Source organism: Callithrix jacchus, chromosome 12 (assembly GCF_049354715.1).
Source record: "Callithrix jacchus isolate 240 chromosome 12, calJac240_pri, whole genome shotgun sequence".
Classification (NCBI taxonomy): Eukaryota; Metazoa; Chordata; class Mammalia; order Primates; family Cebidae; genus Callithrix; species Callithrix jacchus.
Window position 1 is genome coordinate 54,921,397 of NC_133513.1, and position 27,605 is coordinate 54,949,001.

The 27,605-nt window shown below is 46.2% G+C and overlaps 2 protein-coding genes across 3 annotated transcripts; one reads left to right on the plus strand and one right to left on the minus strand.

Annotated features, from left to right (window-relative positions):
• The first annotated feature begins 578 nt into the window (after nucleotides 1–578).
• Nucleotides 579–5,167, plus strand: COMTD1 (catechol-O-methyltransferase domain containing 1). Of its 2 annotated transcripts, none has more exons than XM_009009668.5 (7): nucleotides 579–701; nucleotides 826–953; nucleotides 1,198–1,303; nucleotides 1,392–1,510; nucleotides 1,578–1,632; nucleotides 1,818–1,951; nucleotides 3,144–5,167. In XM_009009668.5, the coding sequence occupies exons 1-7, from the start codon at nucleotides 608–610 to the stop codon at nucleotides 3,165–3,167; spliced, it is 660 nt and encodes a 219-aa protein (XP_009007916.1). In that variant the 5' UTR covers nucleotides 579–607; the 3' UTR covers nucleotides 3,168–5,167. The 2 variants fall into 2 exon arrangements, with proteins under 2 accessions (XP_009007916.1, XP_002756237.1); XM_002756191.6 differs by having other exon boundaries at nucleotides 2,171–4,139.
• Nucleotides 4,987–23,681, minus strand: VDAC2 (voltage dependent anion channel 2). The gene is made up of 10 exons (XM_002756193.7): nucleotides 23,536–23,681; nucleotides 23,286–23,340; nucleotides 22,165–22,233; nucleotides 20,923–20,972; nucleotides 16,781–16,933; nucleotides 16,634–16,686; nucleotides 15,325–15,552; nucleotides 13,668–13,818; nucleotides 7,258–7,315; nucleotides 4,987–5,371 (listed from the first exon to the last, which is right to left on the minus strand). Exons 2-10 carry the CDS (start codon nucleotides 23,314–23,316, stop codon nucleotides 5,280–5,282), a joined length of 885 nt encoding a protein of 294 aa, XP_002756239.1. The 5' UTR covers nucleotides 23,317–23,340; nucleotides 23,536–23,681; the 3' UTR covers nucleotides 4,987–5,279.
• Nucleotides 23,682–27,605: the final 3,924 nt, after the last annotated feature.

Consider the following 27,605-nt stretch of genomic DNA (forward strand, 5'->3'; position numbering starts at 1 on the left):
TTGGCAGCCCCAACATCAGACACTGATATCCATCTGGCCCCCAAAGGCAGGATTTTAACAGCTAAAAATATGGTCTCAGTTCCACATTAACCAGGCCCACTCCAGGGCCCCTGAACCCCAACTCGAGGCTGCGTGCCCTCAAACCAGGTCCCTCACTCCTTCAGTCTGATGCTTTGGGGCATCTTGCCCAGGAGGCCCACCCCTTTAATCTGTATCATTTGTACTCGTGACTATCTTGTAACTTACACTCCATACACAATCCACATACCCCCCAAGGGGCCTCAGCATAAATGGTGGCGAGGAGAAAAAAGCATTGGCAGGAGGGCAAAGGACGCAGGCCCCTGGACAGCGGGCATGGCAGGAAAATTCAGATCCAAGTTCTTGGCCTGCTAACCGCAGGGGCGCAGTTCCCCCCGCGGCCACCAGATTGCGCCCGGCTCTCTCGGGCGGGACTTGCACTAAGACTGTGTGGCCGCCAGATGGTGTCCGAGACCGCGGCTTCGAGGGCAGTGCCCCCCCACAAGGCGGAGCCCGGCGGGTCCGCGAGTCCGAGACCCGTCCCAGGAGCTCCAGCGCACGTGACCTACCGCCACCTCCTGCACGCGCCATGACCCAGCCAATGCCCCGGCTCTCCGTGCCCGCCGCGCTGGCCCTGGGCTCAGCCGCGCTGGGCGCCGCCTTCGCCACCGGCCTCTTCCTAGGTGAGCAGGACCCGGACCCCGCGGGCGAGCAAGTGGGCGGGCTCAGAGGAGGGCGGGGCACGGCTCAGGTTAACTCCTGCGACCGCGGAGCCCCGGGCCCTGACCCAGCACCCTCTCCCTACAGGGAGGCGGTGGCCCTCATGGCGAGGCCTGCGAGAGCTGCACCTGCTTCCCCCCGAGGACAGCCCCCTGTGGCAGTATCTGCTGAGCCGCTCCATGCGGGAGCACCCGGCGCTACGAAGCCTGAGGCTGGTCAGTAGGGCTCGGGGCGGGAACTGGCGTCCACCTCGGGCCCAGCGGGTCCCACGTGGCGTTGTGACCTTGGGCTAGGCCGTGGCCCTCTCTGGGCTTCCGGCTTCCCCGGGCTGGGTGCGGTGGGTGTTCTCGGAGGGCCCTTCCCCCAGACCACGCCCAGAACCGCTCCCTTGGGGGCTTGGGACCCCAGGACGGCGGCGGATGACCGACAGGGCTGGTACCGCCCTCTCCCTTCACGCAGCTGACCCTGGAGCAGCCACAGGGGGATTCCATGATGACCTGCGAGCAGGCCCAGCTCCTGGCCAACCTGACGCGGCTCATCCAGGCTAAGAAGGCGCTGGATCTGGGTAGGGGCACGCGGCTGGGATCCCGGAGGGCCTTGGTTATAGGGCTGACCCCCACTCTGGGCTGAGCCCGTCTGTGTCCCCGTCCCAGGCACCTTCACGGGCTACTCCGCCCTGGCGCTGGCCCTGGCGCTGCCCGCGGATGGGCGCGTGGTGACCTGCGAGGTGGACGCGCAGCCCCCGGAGCTGGGGCGGCCCCTGTGGAGGCAGGTGAGCGCCCGCACCGAGCCCCGCAGCCCCGGGCGAGGGCGCAACGGCTGACCCGCTCCCTCTGCAGGCCGAGGCGGAGCACAAGATCGACCTCCGGCTGAAGCCCGCCCTGGAGACCCTGGGTGAGCACCGAAGTGGAAAGGGCTTTGTGGCCATTGCAAACGGGGCCAGTGGGCCCAGCTGTGACCGGGCCTGCCGGGCGGGTTAAGGGCAGGACCGGCGGTCACAGCGCCCAGGCTGGCCTGGGAGGGGGCTTAGGGCCGCCAGGCCAAGGACTCAGCCCCACCTGCCCTCCCTCTCCCGCAAGACGAGCTGCTGGCGGCGGGCGAGGCCGGCACCTTCGACGTGGCCGTGGTGGATGCGGACAAGGAGAACTGCGCCGCCTACTACGAGCGCTGCCTACAGCTGCTGCGGCCGGGAGGCATCCTCGCCGTCCTCAGAGTAAGGGATCCACGGCGGGGGAGGAGAAAGCTCTCTCTCTCGGGCCGGGTCCCCGTCTTTTCCCCTAACTCCTCTGTACCCCAAAGCCCCACCCAGTACAGTCACGTAGGCTCCACCCACTGCGGGGCTCTGGTCCCCTCCCGTCAGGGCACCTCCCTCTGAGGCCCCGCCTCCCTCGGCCCGATTGGCCCCGCCCTCTTGAAACTCCGCCCCCCGCAGGTCCTGTGGCGCGGAAAGGTGCTGCAACCTACGCAGGGGGACGTGGCCGCCCAGTGTGTGCGGAACCTAAACGAACGCATCCGGCGGGACGTCAGGGTCTACATCAGTCTCCTGCCCCTGGGCGATGGCCTCACCTTGGCTTTCAAGATCTAGGGCTGGCCCCTAGTGAGTGGGCTTGAGGAAGGGTTGCCTGGGACCACCAGGAATGACCCTGAGTTTTAAATTCGACAATAAAGTGGGGCTTGGGACCTCCTGAGCCTCCTTGTGTGACGCTGGTTGGGGAAAGGAGGGAAGGCCCAGCACAGACAGCTCCCTTCAGTGAAAGGGGCCTTGAGGTTCTTCCCCTCCCTGGCGCCAGGTATGGTCTTACTGCAGGAACCTGCAGCTGGCAGGAGGCCGGTTATAAAGTTTTAATTGGCCTGGCCATGTGTGATTGCCAGAGACCCCAGCTCCTTGGGCTTGTCCCCCTCCTACACCTCTCCCTCAGGGCAGACGAAACTCTCTGGTTCTGTGCAGCTGGGACTGGCGGGGGCCCCATCTGGGATCTGACAACAGGAAAGAGGATTGAAGGGGACCACGGGTGTCACTTATGTGCTTTTGTAGGTCATGCCAGTTCTGCTGGTGGCTTGCTCATGTCTTCACAGCACAGTCAGCTCCCTAGCATCACCTCTCCAGTGGAGGCCCTGGATCAGGGGACATCACCTCTGAGAGCCAGGCCAGTTGGCCTGGACCCGAGGACCTCAGGTCCTGCCCTCTCCTTGAAATTCTGAAGGAAAGTGAGGGGGAATCACTGGCCAGGGAGGTATGAAGTAGACTGGCCCGTAGATACGGCAGTTACCACACTCCCTAGAGGATGAAAAGAACTTCAGGCTTTCCTGAACCTCTGCCTGAGGGGAGGTGAAGGAACCAGGACTTATGGAGCACCTTCAACCCAGGTCCTCTGCTTCTCATTTAAATTTCCCCAACCCCACAGATCGTATCTCCACGGACAAGATGAAGGTCAGGTTCTTTCCACTGACACTGCCTCAGGCGGAAATGCCGTTAGCCTAGAATTCAAGCAGCCTTTGCCACCACCTGGTAAGCCCCGGTGGTGGAAGGTGCCCCTGGAGACTCCTGGAAGCAGGGCTAAAAGAGCCCCACAAGCTCACAGCTGCTGGGACATACTTTGCATTTTGGACAATACTCGGGACCCTGGCTGGAAACCTACCCTTTTCTGACTCATAAACGCATATTAGGATGCACATGAATGAAGAGGTTGAATTTAAGCAGATCCTTGACAAACAGCTAACTCACTTGTGCCACACCTCAGTCCAAATTACTGTAGCCACTGCCCAAGACCACCCGTTAGCTAAGGGGCAGCAGTCCACATGACTAGGATTTCTCTCTTCAGGGGACCACCAGCAGTGGTTTTTCAGGAGACCAGCAGTGATTAGTTACCTGTGGGTCTACTTCACACTACAAGAGTTGCTTTCAGGCCTAGCCTGCATGGACATCGTTTCATGTTTCTTCTCTTACCTTGCAATAGGTCCTGACTCAGGCTGGCTCAGATTCTAACCTTCTGTCGCTCAAGTGACAAGTCATGTGTATCTGAAGGCCTTTCAGAGAACCATGATTCATTCACATGGGCCATTCAAACCAGTCCCCTAGGACAAACATAGTGGGACCAGAGGGGTCTTTATGCCCCCAACTCTCCTGTGTGGAGAGCTTGAGCTCTCATCTCACCAGCTTCTTCTCAACCTGGAATTTTGTAGCATGTATCCTTTCTTGGGTGATGAGTCCAATTTTATCTTTTTTTCTAAGTAGAGACAGGGTTTCTCCATGTTAGTCAGGCTGGTCTTGAACTCCCGACCTGAGGTGATTCACCTGCCTTGGCTTCCCAAAGTGCCAGGGTTATAGGGTGAGCCACCGCACCCAGCCAAAAGCAAGTTTATTAAATTAAAGGAATAAAAGAATAGCTACTCAATGGGCAGAGCAGCCTCTTTTCTGTTTCTTATCACTCAGGCTCCATTATTCTTCAGGTCTATTATTACAGATTTGTTGAACAAATCTCCTCTCCAACCTTGAATCATATCCTTCAAATTACCTCCTCCTAACAGAAAACTTGCTCTTTCCTACCTTGCCAGCTAGAACCACCTATTAATGTCTAATTACTGCCCAGATGAAGGCTCATGCCACACAGCCTAAAGGGGTTGCCTCTGGTCTATCCATACCCACCTTTCAGTCAGTGTCTGCCTGGAAGGAAATGAGTAACAACCTCTCACAGTCCCTCAGGTTACCCTCACTGTCGAAACCTTAGTCCTCTATGCCTAACCCCATCTCAGCAAACCAGGGATTAGTTTCCTAGAAGCACCCCACAGAGGTACAGTGTGCATGTGTAACTTCAGCACATTCTCATTTTCCTTCCAGTGATACAGTACAATTCTGCACAAACTTACAAACTGAAGAGCATCAAAGCATGTATCCTCTTATTGTAGTCTTAAAAAGCTAATGGAATTATTCTAGGGACACAGAAGATCCTGTGGCAGATTTAGTTAAAGAACAAAACGTTCACTGGAAAAAATAAGTACTGGCCAGTTACCAGGGAGATTTGACCGTAACTGGCAAACATGGAACTCTGCAAATACTTGGAGTCATTAATTATGTATACTTGTTTTATTCATAATTTGTCATGTTCCAGGATACCAAAAGTAATTCTAATAATGGCTGAACTTAAAAAAATGTTAACCTCATCTTAGAATATCCACTGATCCATCTCGTTCAATGGTAACAGTGAATGTTTTCTAAAGGAACATAAAAAACAAACATGCACACAATTGCACAGTTTTCATAAAGGTCTATTTCATTATTGGTGGGTAGCACATTTAACAGTTAAATACATTTAAATAATGTATAGGTGACTGCAGGACTGCAGCATTGGTAACTAGATAACCAATTCAACTAGAAACCAGCTAACAAGGAACTGTCTAAATATTTGAAATACAGCTCTTGTTGAGATCATCCTTTGTTCTGATCATCATCTTGGGGGGAAAAAGCCTGCTGCTGGTCACAATGGAAATATATTAAGGCCAAATCTTCTCATATCCATTCCCAAAGGTTTCTTTCAGCTGGATTAAGCCTCCAACTCCAGGGCAAGCCCAAGCTTGTGGCCTCCAGCATTAATGCTCTTCCCGTCTACCAACGCAGACAGTGTAAGCTTCACACCTGTTAAGAAAAAAACAAAAAATAAAACAAACGTGATGTGCCTGGCACTTCACTCAGTCTGAGCCTTCTTTCACAGTCATCCCAGACCCTGCCCGTCACTTCCTCAGCGTGTCAGCTGACCTGCCAGTGCTGGCCACCAGAGGGCGCTTGGAAATATCTGAGACACCAGAACTGGGTTACCATTCTAGGTAAGGCACCAAGTCACAGAGAATAGAAATGTTAATAGCCAGAAGTTAAAAGTGTTCTAGAAAATACGAGGCTGGGCGCGGTGGCACACGCCTATAATCCCAGTACTTTGGGGGGCCAAGGCAGGTGGATCATGAGGTCAAGTGATCGAGACCATCCAGGCCAACACGGTGAAACCCCATCTCCACTAAAAATACAAAAATAAGCTGGGCATGGTGGTGAGTGCCTGTAATCCCAACTACTCGGGAGGCTGAGGTGGGAAAATCACTTGAACCCGGGAGGTGGAGACTGCAGTGAGCCAAGATCACACCACTGCACTCCAACTTGTCAACAGAGCAAGATTCTGCCTCAAAAAAAAAAAAAAAAATGTTGAATATACTACCCAGATGAAAAGAGACCAGAGGCCAGGCGTGGTGGCTCACACCTGTAATCCAAACACTTTGAAGGCCAAGGTGGGCGGATCACCTGAGGTCGGGAGTTCAAGACCAGCCTGACCAACATGGTGAAACCCCATCTTAAAAAAAGATACTAGAGACATCATTGTAATTAGATGCTAGAAAGGAAAACCTATAATAAAGACACATTTGGGAACGGGGGTAAATCTGAATATATATTTGTATTATTACATTAATATTAGTGTTCTTAGATGTGACAATGGTATCGTGCTTATAAAGAAAAATGTCTTAATCTTAAGGATACACATGTCTGTAATATTTGCAAAACATACATTTCTTTAAAAACATATGTGAAAAGGAATTTCAGGCTGGGCACAGTGGCTCACGCCTATAATCCCGGCACTTTGGGAGGCCGAGGCGGGGGGAATCACCTGAGGTCAGAAGTTTGAGACCAACCTGACCAACATGGAGAAACCCTGTCTCTACTAAAAATATTAAAAATTAGCTGGGCGTGGTGGTGCATGTCCGTAATCCCAGCTGCTCAGGAGGCTTAGGCAGGAGAATCACTTGAACCCGGGAGGTGGAGGTTGTGGTGAGCCAAGATTGCACCATTGCACTCCAGCCTGGGCAACAAGAACAAAGCTCCGTCTCAGAAAAAAAAAAGTTTCAGAGACATAAATGTACATGTTAGTAACTGGTCAACGTGGGTTAAATGCATATGATGTTCATTCTACCACTCTTCCAAATTTTCTTTAGGTTTTGAAATCGCCAAAATAAACTTTGAGGAGGAAAATCCCTATTTGGAGGGGGAAAAAGTCCGCAGTACTTTAACAAGATTCCAAGATGAGTCATGTGTACGCTGAAGTTGGGGAAGCGCTGCTCTAAACACAGCATGCCTCAAAATATTATATAAAGTCAACCAGACTGTAGACAGAACCAAAGCAATGAGTGAACTTTGATCAATAAAAAATTACTACAAAACATTTAAGATACAAGTGAGGAAATGGAATAGGAAGTGGATATTAAATAGTAAGGAATCACTGCTTTCTTAGGTGTGATAGTATTATGGTTATGTAGAAAAGGAGAGAAAGTCCTTATTCTGAAGACAAGTGTCATGACTAAATGGCCTAGCAAAAAAAGGGAAGAAAAAAGAAAAACTTGTGGCAAAAGGTAAACACGTGTTTATTGTATTCTTCTTTCAACTCTTCTGTGTGCTTGCTTGAAAGATATGAAAAATAAGCTGAGGAATGGAAACTAAACGTTTTAATACTATCAAAACAATCCTACTTTATCAAGAATACTTACCAGGCCTCAGCGTCTGAGTGTAGCCTACTCCAATTAAGCTAGAGTTGTTGACTTTTGCCTAAAATAAAATTCAAAAACAACTGTAAGAAAAAGATTTCAATAGAGACAAATCCCCTACATGTTTCCCCATCATGTCGTCATGAAGTGTTCAGTTTTATTCACGTGAGACAGTAAAATTCAACATTATATATTAAGTCAAACAGAAACCAGGTACTACTATTTATCCATTCAACTCAAAAATCAAATTGTCAGTAGGACACAACAATACTGACCTTGGAATGTATCCAAAGACCCCAAACTATCTGTATAGCAAAAGACCTAACAGTCTCATAAAAATCCTTGTTGATTCTAGTCTAGCACAACAAAACCAGACCAAAATGTGGTACAAATCAGGCTCACTAGAGGTGACACACACCAGCCCTGAAGTGCAGGCTGCACAGTTTAAATTCATGACTTAATTACAAACATTACTACTTTCAGAGCTCTTCCTAAAGAATCAAAACCATCAATCTTTAAAAAAACATCCCCAAACAACAAGTAACTCCTCTGCAGAATCAAACAATCCTTTATTCTCACATTCTCACACTTCTCATGAACGCTAGTGCCACTGATTTCTGGCTGTATGTAACCACTGCGCTTGGAAGGAGGTCCCAGTGAGACATCATGTACCAATCCAGGCCACTGCCCTTCCTTGCACAATCCTAACATTTTAGGACTTACAGACTTCAAAGCTTGGAAGGAACTCTGAAGAGTAAGACATAATAAGGAGTAGCTTCCTTCTAGCTCCATTCTCTACCACAACATTATTAAGCCACACTAGAGGCCTATCGATATAAATGTGAATAACTGCCCTCATTTCCAGGCCCTAGGTTGCCCAGGGCCTAGGCTGCAACTCTGCTTTGTTTTCAGCATTCTGAGGGCTACAGTTTAAAGGTAACAGCCTATGTGAGTAAAACAGATCTGCAAATGATTTGATGTCTATACTCTTATAATATTTAACATGCAAAAAGCCCAATCCAGAGAAAGAAATGATGTATCTATACAGACACAAGCCACATCCACAACAGTTGTATTTACTTGGCACTACAGCCAAATATTCATGAGCTACCAATGACCATCTGAAGAAAAAAATAGGCCCAGAGCGGTGGCTGACACCAGCAATCCCAGCACTTTGGGAGGCCAAGACAAGAGGATCGCTTGAGCCCAGGAGTTCAACAGCCTGAGGCAACACAGTGAGACCCCTGTCGGTCTGTACAAAATTTTTCTAGTTTGGCATGATGGTGCACACCTACCCAACTATCAGGGAATGGGGGTGAGATGGAAGCATCTCTTGAGTCTAGGTGGTTGAGGATGCAGTGAGCGGTGATTGCACCAGCCTAACTACAGCATAGGAAACAAAGCTCAAAAAAAAAAAAAGGAAAAAAACACCTCACTAATGATGATCTTGTGCCCTAGAAATAAGAGACTCAGACAGCTGGATAAATTCCTATTATTTAACAGGAGTTAAACCATGAAACTGTGATAAGGAGTAAAAAAACAAAATGAACTCAGTTTCTCCCTCTATACTCTCACAAGACCTAGGGGGAATTTCCCACACATCAAGCAAGCAATCAATTCTGCAAGAGACTCCAGCTAGATGTTCTCTAATTCAATTCCTATACTATCTACCTGGAGAGAGCATCAGATCCCACAGGTTCAAGGCTCAGTTTCATAAAACTGCCAACACCCTCATTTTCAATGCCAACCTCAAGCTCCAGGTTGTTTTGCCTCTGCTTTTCTTACAGACTAGTTATAAATCAGGGTTCCCAAAAACCCCTTGGGTTCAATTAATTTGCTATAGTGGCACATAGAACTCAGGGAAATATATTTACCAGTTACATAGGATACTTTAAAGGACATAAATGAAGAGCCAGATAAAAAAGATACTTATGTTATCTTTTCCTTTATAGATGAGGTCTAGCAGGAGTTTCCAACCCTGTGGAGCTGGCATGCCCCACCCTCCAAGGACATGAATGTATTACTGTTTACCTTTCTGAAGGCTCCCTGAACCCAGTCCTTTCGGTTTTTATGAAGACTTTTTTAGAAAGGCACAATTAATCAAATCACCATTGGCTCAACCTTTAGCTACTATGCCCACCCCAAGGCAGGTTTGTTCCCCTAGTCATCTAGGGACTAGCCAAAAATCACCTAATTAACATAAGCTCAGATGTGGTTGAAAGGGGCCAGTTAAAAATAACAAAAGAACCCAGGACACAGTGGCTCACACCTGTAATCCCAGCACTTTGGGAGGCCACAGCAGGTAAATCACTTGAGGTAAGGGGTTGGAGACCAGCCTGGCCAACATGGTGAAACCTCATTTCTACTAGAAATACAAAAATTAGCCAGGCGTGGTAGCAGGCACCTGTAATCCCAGCTACTAGGTAGGCTGAGGCACCAGAATTCCTTGAACCCAGGAGGCAGAGGTTGCAGTAAGCAGAGATCGCACTACTGCACTCCATCCAGCCTGGGTTGAGAGTGAGACTCCATCTCAAAACAAAAAAAAAAAGACTGTCTTTCACTTTCACTTTTATGCTCTGGAGCTGTTTAAGGAACCAAGGGCAAATGGCCAAATGTCTTAACAAAAGATACTCTTATTGCTCTATTCACTTGGGAAATACAAGAGTTTATAGAAGCTGTGAGCCAGGAACTGGACAAAAACCAAAATATATATACCATAGTATCACAAGAATCCCTTACAGCTAAAAGGTCTGTATATCTGTCAAAAATGTTTACACTTGTTACATTTATATAAGAGATATATTAGGAGTACAAACACAAATATGCCTATCATCTGGAGAAGCCACTGTAGGGTAGGGATGGGTTTAAAGAAACAACTAGTCCAGGCACGGTGGCTGATACCTGTAATCCCAGCACTTTGGGAGGCCAAGGCGGGCAGATCACCTGAGGGCCAAAGTTTGAGATTAGCCTGGCCAACATGGCAAAACCCCATCTCTACTAAAAATACAAAAATTAGCCGGGCATGGTGGCGGGCACCTATAATCCCAGCTACTAGGGAGGCTGAGGCATGAGAATGGCTTGAACCCAGGAGCTAGAGGTTGCAGTGGGCTGAGATTGTGCCACTGCACTCCAGCCTGGATGACAGAGTGAGACTCCATCTCAAAAAAAAAAAAGAAAGAAACAACTAATTTGTCCTAAGAAGAGGAAAAAAACAATAGTTCAGTATGAGGAATGTGAGGTATGCAAATTTACCAGGCCCAGAGACAGGAGGATGAGACTTTAGTCACAGGACACACCCCCATACCCAGGGACAATTGTTTAAAACCATTTCCTTAAAACCTAAAATGCAAATTTAAAAAAAAACATTTCCTTCCTTTTCTTCCTTGTAGTTTCCAGGCTAGCTCGCAAATACCTACAGTGCTACCGTAAGCTGTACAATGTGACCCTCACCGATTATCTTCATGTTCCTGTTATCTGTGATTCAAGGAACAATGTATAGCCAATTACTAATCAATGTTATTTCTGTAAACCAAAGAGAATTCCTGCCAAACAACTTTGTATCAGCCCATACCCTGTCCCCGATTTTTGGCCTTTAAAAACATGTTTGTAACAAAGGCCAAGTGGAGCTCAAATCCAGGGTTACTTGGATCTGAGTCTGCTGGGCAGCTGTCCTCATCATGGCACAGGTAAGGTCTTTAAAATCATACTTTGTGCTTCAGTTTCTTCCTTTAGATTGACAGATGCCATTACAAACATATTCATCTTCTTGTACCAGCTTCCCCCCCGCCGCCATATACTGTAATTGGTACCTTGTGCAAAACTATTAAGCACAGAGATCTGCTGATAGTGAGATCCAGTTACTCAGGCCAGTCACTTTCCATAGGTACTACATCTGAGGAGGTTTCAACTTAATTTCACAATACATATGATCATCAATTACAGTATTATCATTAAGATTTATTTACACAAGAGAGTTTAATCTTGCCAACAGTATTATACCATATGGCAGTAGGAGCATGCTGCAAATCCATTTTATTAAAGATCAGTAATAATTAGAGGTATTTGCTTTGCCTTCCCAACAGAAACCTACACTTCCCCATTTGTCCACCTTTATCTTGATTAATAGGCCTGAATACTGTCCCAGGAAATTTCTGTTTACATTTCTCAATGTAATCTCTGCCTTCTGACTTTTTAAATTTCTCCAAACTGGGCAAAATACAGCAAATACAGGTCTTAGGAGTACTTTTTTCCCTTGCAGTGTGGCTTTGAGGCTGGTGGCCAAAGCTCAAACGGAATGAAATCTGAGCCTGGCCTAGCATTAAGGTACAATCCAGCACTCTTCCACTTTGATTTTAGCTATTACAAATAACAATAATCAAGGAATTGTATATTTTCTGTTTCTTATTGTTTGCATTTCCTCATGCACCCAGTGAGACAACTCCCTGGGAGTTAGATCTATCTCTGAATTCCAGTGGTAATTTTTACTAAGTACCTGAGCATAGCACAGTTGTGGCTCCATAGCAGGGGTGACCATCTGACCACCTAAGAGTCAAAAGTTCCTCATTCCCCATTCATTTATCCTTTTTCTTCCTAAACCATGCTTTGATGAGCCACTCTAGCTAGAGCCACTCTTAGCAAATCCCAATCCTGACATCAATTCTGAGGATACAGAAATAAACCAACTCAACTCAGTTTCTCCTACTATTCTGTCACAACAAAGAATGCTTCTGTGACCACAGGTGTGAGGGCTTTCCCCACAAACCAAGCAAGTAGTAATTTCTGCAGCAGACCCAGGCTAGATGTCCGCTAATTCAATTCGATTCTACCTGGAGACGTCAGATGCCACAGGTTAAGAGCCTGGTCTGACAAGACTGCCCTCCTTCTCCCATTTCAGATGCCAAATGCAAGCCCCAGGTTGTTTTAACTCTGCTTCTGATCTGGCAGCTCTAAATAGAGGTCCCCACAAGCCCCTCCTTAGGTTCAATTAATTTCCTAAAGCAGGTCACAGAACTCGAAAAACACTTTATTTACATTTACCAGTTTTAATAAAGCATATTACAAAGAATACAGATGAAAAGATGTATAGTGCAAAGTACAGGAAGGGACACAAAGCTTCAATACCCTCTCCAGGCATACCACCTTGCACTAACTCCAGCTACCCAGAAGCTCATTGACCTCTCCTTGTGAGTTTTCGTAAAGCTTCATTATACAGGCATGACTGATTAAACACTAGCCATTGGTGGGCCAGACTCGGTAGCTCAAGCCTGTAATTCCAGCATTTGGGAGGCCAAGGCAGGTGGATCACCTGAGGTCAGGAGTTCGAGACGAGCCTGGCCAACATGGTGAAATGCCCTCTCTACTAAGGATATAAAAATTAGCTAGTGTTGGTGGCGAGTGCTTGTAGTCCCAGCGGCTGAGGCAGGAGAATCACATGAACTGGGGAGGCAGAGGTTGTAGTGAGCTGAGATGGCGCCACTACACTCCAGCCTGGGCAATAGAGCAAGACTCCATCTCAAAAAAAAAAAAAAAGAAAGAAATGGAGAAGGGGGCCAGGCGAGGCTCACACCTGTAATACCAGCCCTTCAAGATCAGGAGTTCCAAGACCAACCAGTCTGACCAACAAGGTGAAATCCCATCTTTACTAAGAAATACAAAAAAAAAAAATTAGCCAGGTATGATGGCAGGCACCTGTAATTTCAACTACTCAGGAAGCTGAGGCAGAAGAATTGCTTGAACCCAGGAGGTGGAGGTTGCAGTGACCCAAGATTGCACTAATGCACTCTAGCCTGGGTATCAGGGTGAGACTCCAAAAAAAAAAAAAAAAAAAAAGACAAAGGGATGATTAAAATACTAGCCAGGTGCAGTGGTTCATGCCTGTAATCCTAATAAACTCCTCTGAGACGGCATGACAGCTTGAGCCTAGCCTGGCAACATATGGAGATTCCACCTCTATATTAAAAAAAAAAAAAAAAATCAAAATTTGGTTGGGAATAATAGGAGGCTGAAGTAGGATTGCTTGCTAGAACCCAGGATGTCAAGGCTGCAAAGTCGTGACTGTGCCACTGCACTCCAGCCTGGGCAAGAGAGAGGCTGCTTCAAAAAAGAGATTAAAGCACTATTATTTCTGACATGATAAGAACCACACAGGGACCAAAACACTAGCTACACTATGGCTCAAGGTTATTATCAAAGCTAACTCAGCAGCTTTTGTGGTTAAACAAACTCCCGTGGCCTGGCCTGGAAATAAAACCTCTAACATTGCCTCCATAGAAAAAGCAGCATTTCAAATTCTAAAGCCAATCTGCAAACTGGGGACTGTGTGAAATCAGTTCAAATTTTCAACACAATTCAATATACTCAAAGACTCATTCCCACAACCAAAACCCCCATTCTAAGTCCACAGAAGTACTCACAGAAATGGAAGCAGTAGGATCCAACTGATATTTAGCTGCAATGCCAAAACGAGTGCAGTTGGTACCTGATGTCCAAGCAAGGTTTACTGAAGTGTCAAGACCTTCACATACTTTCTGATATATTGATCCTCCAAATTCTGTCCCATCATTGCTATAAGATATTTTAAATTAGTAGATCTAGAATAGACAATGTAATAATGTCTAAGGCATGGGCTTGTACCATTACATTTAAATCAAAACCACAGCTCAAAAATAAAGAAAAAGAAAAAACAACACAGCTCAAGTGGGTTTTTTCCCGAACCCACACCCATACAGGGATTAGTAAAACGAAACACAGGACAGCCATCCAGTGGAATTATCACACTGTATTAAACATGGAAGAGTTTCTCAAACAGCCTTTTGGTTATGTATTTCATATGTAAGTATATATACAGACACATATAAAAAGGTGAACCACCACAACATTAACAAAGATTACACACCTAGCTGGCAGGATTACGAGAAATGTAGATCTTCTTCTTTGTGCTTCTGTTATTTACCAATGGATTTTTACAATGGGAAAAAACATTTTAAGTACTTTCCATATATCTATCTAGTTTGGGGTAGGTAAAACCACCAGGCAGGATGCAGTGGCTTCCGCATATAATCCCAACACTTTGGAAGGCTGAGGCGGGAGGATCGCTTGAGGTCAGGAGTTTGAGATTTTGTAGAGACCCTGTCTCTACAAAAATAATTTTTTTTAAAACCAACAACAGCCAGGCATGGTGGTTCACACCTGTAATCCCAGCACTTTGGATGGGCAGATCAGGAGGTCAGGAGTTCAAGACCAGCCTGGTGGGCATGGTGGTGTGCGCCTGTAGTCCCAGCTACTCAGGAAGCTGAGGCAGGAGAATTGCTTGAACTCGGGAGGTGGAGATTGCAGTGAGCTGAGATCACACCACTGCACTCCAGCCTGGGAGACAGAGCAAGACTCTGTCTCTCAAAAACAAAAACAAAAAACAATAACAAAACACCACATATTTTACGTAATCCTATCAAGTCAACACCTTACACATCATAATAATTAAGTAAAATGTAGGCACTGGTAGCAATCTGCCAATACCTAATGCCTCTTGTAAAAATACAAAGCACATTAAACCCCATATAAAATGAACATTTATCCTCTCAGCACCAAAAGTCAGACAAACATTCTTTTACTATAAGCTTTGAAGGGGCACCTTAGAAATGACCAAGAATGGCCAGGTGCGGTGGCTCACGCCTGTAATCCCAGCACTTTGGGAGGGCGAGGCGGGCGGATCACGAGGTCAAGAGATTGAGACCATCCTGGCCATAGTGAAACCCCGTCTCTACTAAGAATACAAAAATTAGCCGGGCATGGTGGCACGCGCCTGTGGTCCCAGGTACACGGGAAGCTGAGGCAGAAGAATAGCTTAAACCCAGGCGGAGGTTGCAGTGAGCCGAGATTGCGCCACTGCACTCCAGCCTGGCGACAGAGTAAGACTCCGTCTCAAAAAAAAAAAGAAATGACCAAGAATGATTTTGTTTTTAAATGTTAAGAGAGATCCTTTAGGGTGCACCCAGATCAATACGAGATGACAGAAAACAAAATCATCCTCTGAGGGCCTACATCACAATATCCTATGAAAGAAATACTTACACATTAGTGTGTAGCTGGAAGTCCCCAGTCCTATAGCCCACTGCAAAGTTACTCCTTGTCAGCTTTGATTTGGCACTGTCAAAGGTCATCTGGTACCCAGCAAGCCAGCCTTCATAACCAAAGACAGCTGAACCATGGATTGCAGGTCCAGCAAAATCAAAGTCAACATCACAACCAAGGTTTATACACTCCCTCTTGTAAGAGGACTTGATTTTACCACTTTTCTTTCTGGAAAAAGAACAAACTGATGTCATTGGGAAAATTTACACACACTTCTGCACAGAGAGCACAAAGCAGACTAAATGAACTACAGTATGACCAGGGGATAAACAGCAGCAATACAGTTAACAGGGAGTAAAAACTGAGCTCAATGAACTAAAATCAAGGACACATGAGGCAACTGGACAGCTATCATCTAGGAAGACTGCATTGCAGAACTCGCAATCAGTCACAAAAGCCTGTTAGAAACACATTAATTGCCCAAGTTAGTACAACAACGGAGAGGCAAATATTTGAAGGCAAGCCAATGATAGCAACCATTGTATTCTAAAAGCAGATACAGGCCAGCAGTGTATCGGTGCCTCCCGCCTATAATCTCAGCACTTTGGGAAGCTGAGGTGGGTGGATCACCTGAGGTCAGGAGTTCAAGACCAGCCTGGCCAACATAGTGAAACCCCATCTCTACCAAAAATTAAAAAAAAAAAAGAATTTCGCCTGTAATCCCAGCTATTCATGAGGCCGAGACAGGAGAACCACTTGAACCCGGAAGGCAGAGGTTGCAGTGAGCCAAGACTGTACCACTGCACTCCAGCCTGGGCAACAGTGAGACTTTGTCTCAAAAAAAACGAACAAACAATAAATAAATAAATACCCAGGTGCAGTGGCTCATACTTGTAATCCCTGCACTTTGGGAGGCCCAAGTGGGCGGATCACCTGAGGTCAGGAGTTCCACACCAGCCTGGCCAACATGGTGAAACCCCGTCTCTCCCCTAAACATACAAAAATTAGCTGGGTGTGGTGATGAGTGACTGTAGTCCCAGCTATTCAGGGAGGCTGAGGCAGGAGAATCTCTTGATCCTGGGAGACAGAGACTGCAGTGAGCCAAGATTGTGCCACCACACTCCAGCCTGGGTGACATAACAAGACTCCATCTCAAATTAATTAATTAATTAATTAATTAAATACAGATACAGCGATTTCACCACCACAAGGTAGCTCAATAAGCTATAAAGCAGTAAATGTACACCTTTTCTAAATATACAAAAGAAATGCTTTTAAATGTAATGCAGATAAAAATGGCTGTGCTTACCCTGTGTTTGGTGAGAAGGTAGTATCAAATGTCAGTTTCAAACCTTGACAAATCTATTTTGAAAGAAAAGTAATTTGTTTTCTGCGTTGTTATTTTTTGAAATACAAAAATAAAAATTAATACTAAAACACATTTTCAAAATGTTACCTGGTCTTCAATTGCGATTTCTGTTCCCAGAGTGTTATCAGTGTTCCATTTTTCTGTGAAAGTCAGACCATACTCACACCACTTATATTTGGTCTCCAAGGTACCAGTAACTTTACCAGTGTCTGTATTAGATGAGCCAGACGTTGAGAATTCCTAACAAGACAATCAATAACTTCATGAACATTCTCATAAGCCTAGAATTCATCACTGCCTAACTCACACACACGCAAAAAAACCAGTGAAACATTTGGTAAATTGCTACTCTCTAAGCACATACAAGAGTGACAAGCCTTTGAGCAACTGACTGCCACTTTACACACAGCTGACATTTCCAATCAATCACAAGTTAACCTGTAGCTAATTCTCAAGTGAGCAAACGGTACATCTTTATTTTTTTTTTCTTTGAGATGGAGTCTTACTCTGTTGCCAGGCTGGAGTGCAGTGGTGCAATCTTGGCTCACTGCAATCTCCAACTTCTTGGTTCAAGCCATTCTCCTGCCTCAGCCTCCAGAGTAGCTGGGATTACAGGCATGCACCACCATGCCCAGCTAATTTTTGTATTTTTAGTAGAGACGGGGTTTCAACATGTTGACCAGGATGGTCTCGAACCCCTGACCTCAGGTGATCCGCCCACCTTAGCTTCCCAAGTGCTGGGATTACAGGCATGAGCCACTGCGCCTGGCCAACTCTACATCTTTTTTTTTTCTTTTGAGACCAAGTCTCACTCTGTCACCCAGGATGGAATGCAATGGCGCAATCTCAGCTCACGGCAACCTCTGCCTACCAGGGTCAAGTGATTCTCCTGCCTCAGTCTCCCAAGTAGCTGAGATTACAGGTGCCCACCAACAAGCCCAGCTAATTTTTGTATTTTTAGCATAGACGGAGTTTTACCATGTTGGCCAGGCTGGTCTCAAACTCCTGACCTCAGGAGATGCACCCACCTTGGCTTCCCAAAGTGCTGGGATTACATATGTGAGCCACCATGCTCGGCCAACTGTTTTTTTTTTTTTGGAGACAGGGTCTCGCTCTGTCGCCCAGGCTGGAGTACAGTGCAACAGTCACAGCTCACTGCAGCCTCAAACTCCTGGGCTCAAGCGATCCTGCCATCTCAGCCTCCCAAGTAGCTGGGACTTCAGGTGCCCACCATCAAGCTGAGCTAATTTTTAAATTTTTTTGTAGACATGAGGTCTCGCTTTGTTGCCCAGGTTAGTCTCAGAACTCCTGGGCTCAAGTGACCCTCCTGCCTCGGCCTCCCAAAGTGCTAGGATTACAGGAATGAGCCACTGTAACTTACTTAACTTTTTTGGGTCTGTTTTTGCAACTATAATTACAAAGCCTACCTATGGATGATTAAACTGAATTGACACTATAAAAGCTTTGTACATTTTCATATGCTCTACACAAATGGAAAGCATTATTAAAATAATATATGGAACAGGTTCTTCTAGCAGATGTATGAATGAGTAATGTGTGAATAGCTATTTTTAATCCTGAATGACATTAATGACTCTTGGGGCCCCATCCACTGCCATCCATCAGTCCACAGATCAAGAGCAAGCCTACATACACATGCCAAGGAAGCCTCAAGAAACAAAGCCACCACCACCCAGCACTGGGCCAGATTACAGCTCATCCTTTTACTCCTCCACCAGACATTCTGGTTTCTACATTCTGGGGTGGCCTCAGTAGCTCTGCAGTTCAAGTAAGAAAACAGAGCCAGGTATTAATGAAACTTACCTAGAACCAGGTTCATACTACAGGATCAATACCATGGTTTTTCAATTACATGTATTAAATGTGAATAAAAACATGCTATATCTAATCCAGCTCCTACACATTCTTCATGCTCTTAAACCTACTCCCATACAACTCTTCCTAACCTTTTAAACAATAATCTATTCCTTTCCAACAAAGATTTGGTTTATCAAACAATCTAGTATTTGATATAATTATCTCAGTCTTCTCAATCTGTCTCTCCAACTAGAAAGTAAGCTTTTTAAAGACAAGGATTGAGTCTTTTTTAGAAGGCCTTTTGTGCTTAAACAAATACAACTAGGGCCCTCAATAGACTAACAATGGGAACATAAAAAAACAGACTAAATCACTGCTCTGTAACCTGTTAACTTGGCCAAGTAAGTCATCCAATCATAACTAAACACCTAGGCTTCCTTTCAGAGCAAAGAAACCAAGTGACAGATATGCTCAATATAAAAACCCCAGAAATCCAACAGGTCTAGGCTTTTAAGCAACTATAGGCCGAGTGCTGTGGCTCAAGCCTATAATCCCAGCACTTTAGGATCACTTGAGGTGAGGAGTTCGAGACCAGAATGGCCAGCATGGTGAAACGCTGTTTCTACTAAAAATACAAAAATTAGCCGGGCATGGTGGTGTGCACCTGCAATCCCAGTTACTTGGGAGGCTGAGCCAGGATAATCACTTCAACCTGGGAGGTAGAGGTTGCAGTGAGCTGAGATTGCTCCGCTGCACTACACCCTGGGTGACAGAGAAAGACTGCATCTCGTGGGAAAAAAAAAGAAACTACAACATTAGTTTAAATAAATACCAGTTATATGTACTACATCAAAAATATGTGAAAATATATATACATATATCAAAATAACCTATAGTATTCTCATATGCACACACTTATACCCACCCCCAAAACAATCTCAAAACAAAAAATTTTAGAGTTAAAAAAAAATTGCATAAAGTTAAATTTTACTAGCTGGACGTGGTGGCTCACATTTATAATTCCAGCACTTTGGGAGGCCAAGGCGGGTGGATCACCTAGGCAACATGGCAAAACATCGTATCTTAAAAAAACTACCAAAATTAGCTGGACATGATGGATAAGACCTGTACTCCCAGCTGCCTGGGAGGTTGAAGTGGTAAGACTGCTTGAACCCAGGGGTCAAGGCTGCAGTGAGATTGTGCCACTGCACTCACTCCACTCTAGCCTGGGCAACAGAGCGAGACCCTGTATCAAAAATTATATTTCACTCTTGCCCCTTTGTAAGAGTTCATTGAGCTATCAAGACATTCAAATACCAAAATAATAACCTCTTTAAACAATATTCTTGGCGGAGCACAGTGGCTCACACCTATAATCCCAGCACTTTGTGAGGCTGAGGTGGGTGGATCACCTGAGGTCAGGAGTTCAAGACCAGCCTAGCCAACATGGTGAAACCCCCCAGCTCTACTAAAAATACAAAAATCAGTCAGGCATGGTGGCGGGCACCTATAATCACAACTACTAGGAGACTGAGGCAGGAGAATCACATGAACTCAGGAGGCAGAGGTTGTAGCGAGCCAAGATTGCACTACTGCACTCCAGCCTGGGTGACAGTGCAAAACTCCATCTCAAGGAACAAAAAAATTCAGATCAGGACTCCCTAAACTCACAAAGTACATGTGGCAATCTTCACCAGGGAGAACTGTTAGAAAATGGACACTGTATAAATGATCAGTACATTCAATTTGAGTTACTGATATTTTTATGCCCTTAACTCTTACAAGCATTGACAAAGAGTTACAAAAAAATGTAATAGTTTCTTTGCCTTCAAATATGTAATCTTACTGAGTACTGAAGTATCACCTGACCTGTCTTTCCCAAGTTCCTTGTGCATAAGTAATATGAAAATCAGAAATCATATCCAAAGCCAAAATAATAAATCAGGTTCCATGCAAATCCTTCTTTTTTTTTTTCTTTTTTTTTTTTTTTGGAGAATGGAGCCTCACTTTATCGCCCAGGCTGGAGAACAATGGCGAGATCTCAGCTCACTGCAAGCTCCGCCTCCTGCGTTCAACCAATTCTCCTGTCTCAGCCTCCCAAGTAGCTGGGATTACAGGCATGCACCACCATACCCGGCTAATTTTTGTATTTTCAGTAGAGACGGGTTTTCACTATCTTGGCCACGCTAGTCTCCAACTCTTGACTGACCTCAGGTGATCCACCCGCCTCAGTCTCCCAAAGTGCTGGGATTACAGGCGTGAGCCACCACACCTGGCCGTAAATCTCTTAAAACAAAGTTAACTTCTACCACTTCTTTAAGACAAAACAGGTAGACATCTTTCAGTATGACTATTTTAGAAATTGAAAAATCATAAAGGTTCAACAGAATTTATTTCATAGTAACACTCACCACGCCACTGCAAGACTTTGTTTTCACATCCAGTTTCACCAACCCAAAACCTTCAACAAGTAGAGAGCAAAAGATAACAAAATGATTCTTTTGTATGAAAGATGCATAGCAATTGTTGACTATACATTAAAAAAAAATTCCACATTCAGGGGTGGATAAAAATGTGTTAATATACAGCCAGGCATGGTGGCTCATGCCTATAATCCCAGCACTTTGGGAGGCCACAGCCAGATCCCTCAGAAAGGGATCACCTGAGGTCAGGAGTTCTAGACCAGCCTGGCCAACATGGTGAAACATCGTCTCTACTAAAAATACAAAAAAATTAGCCAGGTGTGGTGGCATGTGCCTGTAATCCCAGTTACCTGGGAGGATGAGGCAGGAGAATCACTGGAACCCAGGAGGTGGAGGCTGCAGTGATCCGAGATCCCACCACTGCACCCCAGCCTAGGAAAGAGCAAGGCTCTGTCTCAAAAACAAAAACAAAAACAAAAACAAAAAAACTCTGTATGACATTTAGGACATTTATGCCAATGGGGTATCTCCAACAACCTAAAGGTAGGGAAGGGTGTGGAACAATCTTTAAGAAAATTCAAATTCACGGGAAAAAGCTCGCAACTCTGGAAAGTATTAGGACTTATCACAAAAGCCAAACAGTAATATGTCACAACTCTAGTCAACCAAGGCCTAAGCTGTAATTGAAAAAAAATTAAAGCACAAGCCGCTTTTGCTTTTTCTTAAAAGTTAAAATCCTCTAGCTATAGTTTTAAAAAACTCGGGGAAATTGGGGAAGGGGGCTGTGGACTGTAAAAGAACTATTTTCACAGAAGTTTAAGTATATTAAGCATCTAACAGAATACAAGGCTGGGCACAACAGCTCATGCCTGTAACGTAATCCCAGCAGGCTTTGAGAGGCCACTGTGTTACTGGGTAACATAGTGAGACCCCACCTCTACAAAAAATTTAAAAAATTAGCCAGGTGTGGCAGAGCATTCCTGTAGTCCCAGCTACATGGGACTTGGGAGGCTGAGGTAAGACAATCACTTGAGCCCAGGCTGCAGTGAGTTATGATGATGCCACTCATCCAGCCTGGGCAACAGTAGGAGACCCTGTCTCAAAAAAATAAATAAGTCCAAATTTAAAGCAGCAAGATATTAGCAATTTGCAACGATTCATCTGATTTCCAAGAAACTCAAACATAAATTTTCACTCTTACCTAAAACGTTTTAAAAATAAAGTTCTTACCAAATCCTTTGTTGAAAATATCTCTGGCAGCTTTGCCAAGGTCAGCATATGATGGAGGAATACACATAGCTAGTAGAAAAAAAATTCCAGTGTTAATGTCTCTATTCTCCCATCTTCTATCCAAGAACTAGAGTATGATCACTGCTGATCTTTAAATCCGAGCGATCTCATTTGTTGGAATTATGTTTTTTATGCAATCAGGAGCTACAATAAAACTATAACAAAGGAGATACCACCAACAAATTATTTCTAAAATAGATAACCATGGTTATACGAAATGGGAAATTTGTTCCAAAATAGAAAAACAGCCTATTGCAAAATTTAGAGTACCCACAGCCTCACTTTCTAAGACTGGACAGGTACAAAAAACACAAACAAGTATTTGTGTGTATAGATATGTATGTATCTGCCAAAATTCACTGAGATTAGCTGATTTAACTAAATGAGATAAAATCAAAACTTAAGACTAGGCCCTTTCCCCTGACACATCCTTTAGTGTCTTCGCTGAGGTGAAAACCAACATTCTGGAGTGGGAAGAGAACTTAATACTCTGGGAATTTCAATACTGAAACTTGGAAAACATACTGCCATCTGTTTCACTCAAGTGTCTGTATCAACTAAGTATCAAATAGCGCTTCAAACTTATTAATATGACTCTCAAGTCCTTAGCCAATGCTGTGCTGCTTAAGGGCAAGCAATCTGAGCTCGTTACACCCGCTCATTCATTCCACAAAGCACGTCCACGCCCTTAGGAGCACAAGTAATGACCTTGTGCTCTCACGAGAGGGGCTGCTACTTCCTCTAGAAGCGACTAATCCGATTCTCCAAAGATGGAATCCCCAATTAATAACTTTTTACTTCTGTACGTCAAAGACATGTACAAAAGCTAAAAGTCCACGCGGCCACAGAACAACTCCCCGGGGCCTTGTTCCCCTATTTGAAATCCAGCAGCACAGCCCCTCCTCCGCAGAGGTGGTCAGACGGTGGCGCGACCACTAAAATAAGCCGAATTTCCAAGTCCTTGGAAAGACGAGGGGAAACAAACTGCGGGTTTCTGGTCGACAGGCTTCGACTCCCCGTCCACCGCCGCCTCATCCCGTAGAGATCCCCGCTCTACTTACGCCGCGCGCAAGTCTGTCCGTGGGTAGCCATGGCGAGGCCGCGGGAAGAAGAGATCTGCGGGAGGGACAAGAAGTGCGGTCAGCTGGGGTCAAAGGGCCAAAAGGAGGTCCCGCACAGAAAGGGACGAGAGACCGCGGGGCAGCGCGGCCATCTTAGGGAGCCAGGGCCGACCCGGAGTTCGGTGCAGGCCTCCCGCTTGGCCGCCGGGGCGTAGGCCCCTGGGTCCGCGTGAGGCGGGCGCGGCGGTACCTGGTGGTCTCCTGAGGGGGGCCGCCGCCACCGCTCCGCTAGCTGCTGAAACCACTCGGCAAGTTCGCGGTCGAGCTACAGCTGCAGCGGCTGGAGGGCGAAGTGAAGGAGACACCGTTCCGCCCGCCGCAACCCTGTCCTCTCCCAGCCAGGACCCCGCCGCTGTCCCCGGGGCTGTCCGCCGCGCCTGTCCCCGCAGCGCCGCCTGCTGCCCACTCCAACCTGCTCCGGAGCGGCCACGTGGACCGAGAGCGCACCGTTCCTGCAAGTGGCCTGCCTCTGTCCGTCGGCGGGGGTCAGGAAAGCAGACGCTGCTGGGCCTTGGATCAGGCAGCTATTAGGGCAGCCTCAGAGGCGATGGGGCGGGGAACGGCAGAGGCAGAGCGCTGGGGCCCGCGCGGGAGGGGGATGGGGCGGAGGCCCCGTACGAGCTCGTCACGGACAGGGCGGGGCGTCGGCGCGTGCCCGGGGCAACAGGGCGCGTTGGCGCCCCACCGGGGTCACGTACATTCCTTCATCTCTCTGTCTCTGTGCTGGTGCGGGTCTCCCACAGAAACAAACCCCCGCATAGGGCGCCTGCGCTAGCTTAGGGTGAGCGTTACCCACGTTCACCCTAAGCTAGCGCAGCCAGCGCTTCTGAGGGACCGCTTCTCTTTCCGAGCCCTGTCAGAACGAGTGGAGTACAGGGGCGCCACCTACAGCCCTTCGCGCCCTTCGGCCCTCGTTTCCTGCCTTGGTGTGACTGCCTTGCTGGGCTGGGCTGGGCTGTGTGCATGAGAGGTGAGCGGGTCCCAGCGTGCCCCACCCCTTTTCACTTTGCCTTAGGCTTTCTCTTCCGCGGCTCCTCCCCACTCGGGCATGGCACTGCTTCACTCACGCACAGAGCCTGAACTTGGCGAGGCAAGCCTGCTCCAGGCCCAACCTCTGGATTATGGGACTGGAGAAAATGCGGAATGCTGCACCCAAGTTCCCCGGGTGTGCAGGAATGGTGTCAGAGCTGTTAGATAAAATGTAGAAGGAGGTTGTTAGTTCAGACTGAGCTCCTACATTCGGCTCAAACCAAACCAAAATGGAGTTATTCGTGCTGAAGTTCCACACCACCACACCAAAGCTAAGATCTTTATCTGACCTTCCAAGAAATCAGGAGAGAGAGAGAAATGCTAGCCATATCCCCAAACAGGCTGGGCGCGGTGGCTCACGTCTGTAATACCAGCACTTTGGGATGCCGAGGTGGGCGGATCGCCTGAGCTCAGGAGTTCCAGACCAGCCTAGGCATAGTGATACCCTGTCTCTACCAAAAAAAAAAAAAAGAAAGAAAGAAAAAATTAGCTAGGCGTGGTGGCCGGCACCTGTAGTCCCAACTTCTTGGGAGGCTGAGGAGGGAGGATCACTTGAGCCTGGAGGCTGTAGTAAGCTTAGATCGTGCCTCTACTGCACCCCAGCCTGGGCGCTAGAAAGAGACCCTGTCTTAAAAATCCCCAAGCAGGCCAGTTTTAGCTGGCATGAAAAAGTCCCCTGTTCTTTAACTTTTACAAGAAAAGTAAATTTGTACCAACCAATCCACTTTTTGTTTCTGCTTTCCTGGGCCCTTTTCTGTCTGTAACTGTAAAACCAACTTCCGCTTCTCATTGGAACACTCATTCCATTTTACAGAATGAAGCATTGCCCAATTGTAGAATTGGAACTAAAAGCCAGTTAAGATGTTTAAACTAAATTCGTTGTAATTTTTCTCTTTTAACAGAGCCAAAGGAACAAGATAAATTGAGCAGTCTAATGAAATAGAAATGAGTTCAATTGGAACTCCCAAAGCAATCACCTATCTCAGTAATTTACCCAGTATACCTGTTTTTTTCTCTTTTCTTTTTTTTTCCCCACGTGACAACTTCACTGCTAGCATACAGTTTTTTAATCTATAAAATGACAATAGGCCGGGCGTGGTGGCTCTCGCCTGTAATCTCAGCACTTTAGGAGGCCGAGGCAGGCAGATCACCTGAGGTCAGGGGTTCAAGACCAGCCTGGCCAACAAGGTGAAACCCTGTCTTAAAAAAAAAAGAAAAGAAAAATAACAAATGAAATGAAGTGATCCTTTATAGCCGTCAGCCATAGACTGTGAGCAAAGCATTTCCCCCCTTGTCTTTGTCTGCCTCTGAAAGCTATGTCTGCTCAAATGCTCTCAAGATTCTTTTTACCCTCCTCCTAAACCAGAAAAGGATGGCTAGATGAGCTTCCACTTCAAAACCCAGATTAAAACTGCAGCCGGGAAGGTTTCCCTCACATGAGCAAGCCCAGCCAGCAGTCTTGCCTGGTCATGACTGGGCTTACTCATTTTGCAAAAGGATCGTGACTGGGCTTACTTATTAGAAGAATTTACTTGTAAGAGATCAGGCACCAGAAGCTCTCATTCATTCCTTCGTTCGAGCTCAGACAGGTCTGTTTGCAATCATCCTGACTCTTCTGGGAAATGGCGTGGTATATTTGATGTTATTGTGAGGCTAATAACAAAGACCGGCATTTCCATCCTCACTGCACCAGAGCACACTACCTCCCCGAAATACCCAGTCTGATAAATTAGTCACCTGCACTATCTGCAGTAGGGCTTATTCACAGTGTGAATTATCTGTAGCAATTTTTAGCCCCCAAAACTTCAGTTTCTCTGAGGTTTCACCTTCTGCAAACCCAAGGAATGTACAATATCTAATGACCTGGGGAAGAAGATCTGTGGCTAAGCAAGGAGTCATGGCAATTTTTTCAAGAGCTGGATTCAGTAAATAAATCTGAGTGCTTACATCCAAAGTCCTTTAGACCGAAGCTGCATTAGTAGGTAGTTACTACCTACCACAAGCAACTACTTTCTGTCATCTACAGGGTAAGCAAAGTCCATTGAGACACAGTCCCTACTCTCAAGGCACTTATAGTCAAGTGTGTGTAAAGGTGTCAAGAACAGGGAGGATCCAAAATTTTACCCTAGTTACAAGCTAGCAAGTTAACCTGCCATAGTTTCAGAGGCTCAGAGATGCTGGCAGAAGACATGAGACATATGGGTCAAGGACAAAAGACTCTTATTTGTGGCGCAGCAGGCAGTGTAAGCTTGTTTGCCTCAGTTCCCCTTGTCCTCTGCATCCCACAGGGGACATGCAGAGCAGCTTGGGTGGATCCTGTGCACACAATGCATTGATGTAACAGCTAAGAAACCCTAAGTTTACAAAACCATCAGTCTTAGAAGGAGCTGCTAACAAATCTGCCCAACCTTCATCCTGTGAAAGGAAAATATCTTGGACCCCCAAGATCATTAAGCTAAAGGGAAAATTCAAGCTGGGAACTGCATGTGGCAAACCTGCCTCCCATTCTATTCAAAGTCATCCTTTCGCTCACTGAGATAAATGTGTATCTAATTGCCTTCTTTGGAAAGGCTAATCAGAAAATGCAACCATTTGTCTCTCACCTACCTGTGACCTGGAAGCCCTCTTCCCCACTTCAAGTTGTCCTGCCTTTCCAGACCAAACCAATGTTCATTTTACATATATTGATTGATGTCTTCTGTCTCCCTAAAATGTGTAAAACCAAGCTGTGCTCTGACCACCTTGGGCACATGTCATCAGGACCTCCTGAGGCTGTGTCACGGGTAAGTGTCCTCAACCTTGGCAAAATAAACAAATAAACTTTCTTTTTTTTTTTTTTAAACAAAGTTTTGCTCTTGTTGCCCAGGCTGGAGTGCAAAGGTGTGATGTCCACTGACTGCAACCTCTGCCTCCTGGGTTCAAGTGATTCTCCTGCCTCAACCTCCCAAGTAGCTGGGATTACAGGCGTGCCACCACCATGCCCAGCTAATTTTTGTATTTTTAGTAGAGACAGGGTTTCACCATGTTGGCCAGGCTGGTCTCAAACTCCTGACCTCAGGTGATCCTCCTACCTCAGCCTCCCAAAGTGCTGGGATTACAGGCGTGAGCCACCGTGCCCGGCCTGTAATTTTTTTACATTTTATTTTATTTTAAATTCCAGGATACATGTGCAGGACATGCAGGTTTGTTACATAGGTAAACAAGCATTTTATTATCTGAAAGTTTCTGTGG

Bases quoted from the DNA above. Each gene is read 5' to 3' on its own strand.
- VDAC2 (XM_002756193.7), bottom strand. From the start codon at position 23,316: ATGGCTACCCACGGACAGACTTGCGCGCGGC. The intron at 22,234-23,285 runs GTAAGTAGAGCG...TTTTTCTACTAG, and splicing joins CGGACAGACTTGCGCGCGGC to CTATGTGTATTCCTCCATCA. The intron at 5,372-7,257 runs GTAAGTATTCTT...TTTTCTTAACAG, and splicing joins CACTCAGACGCTGAGGCCTG to GTGTGAAGCTTACACTGTCT.
- COMTD1 (XM_002756191.6), top strand. From the start codon at position 608: ATGACCCAGCCAATGCCCCGGCTCTCCGTGCCCGCCGCGCTGGCCCTG. The intron at 1,511-1,577 runs GTGAGCGCCCGC...CTCCCTCTGCAG, and splicing joins GGCGGCCCCTGTGGAGGCAG to GCCGAGGCGGAGCACAAGAT. The intron at 1,952-2,170 runs GTAAGGGATCCA...CGCCCCCCGCAG, and splicing joins GCATCCTCGCCGTCCTCAGA to GTCCTGTGGCGCGGAAAGGT.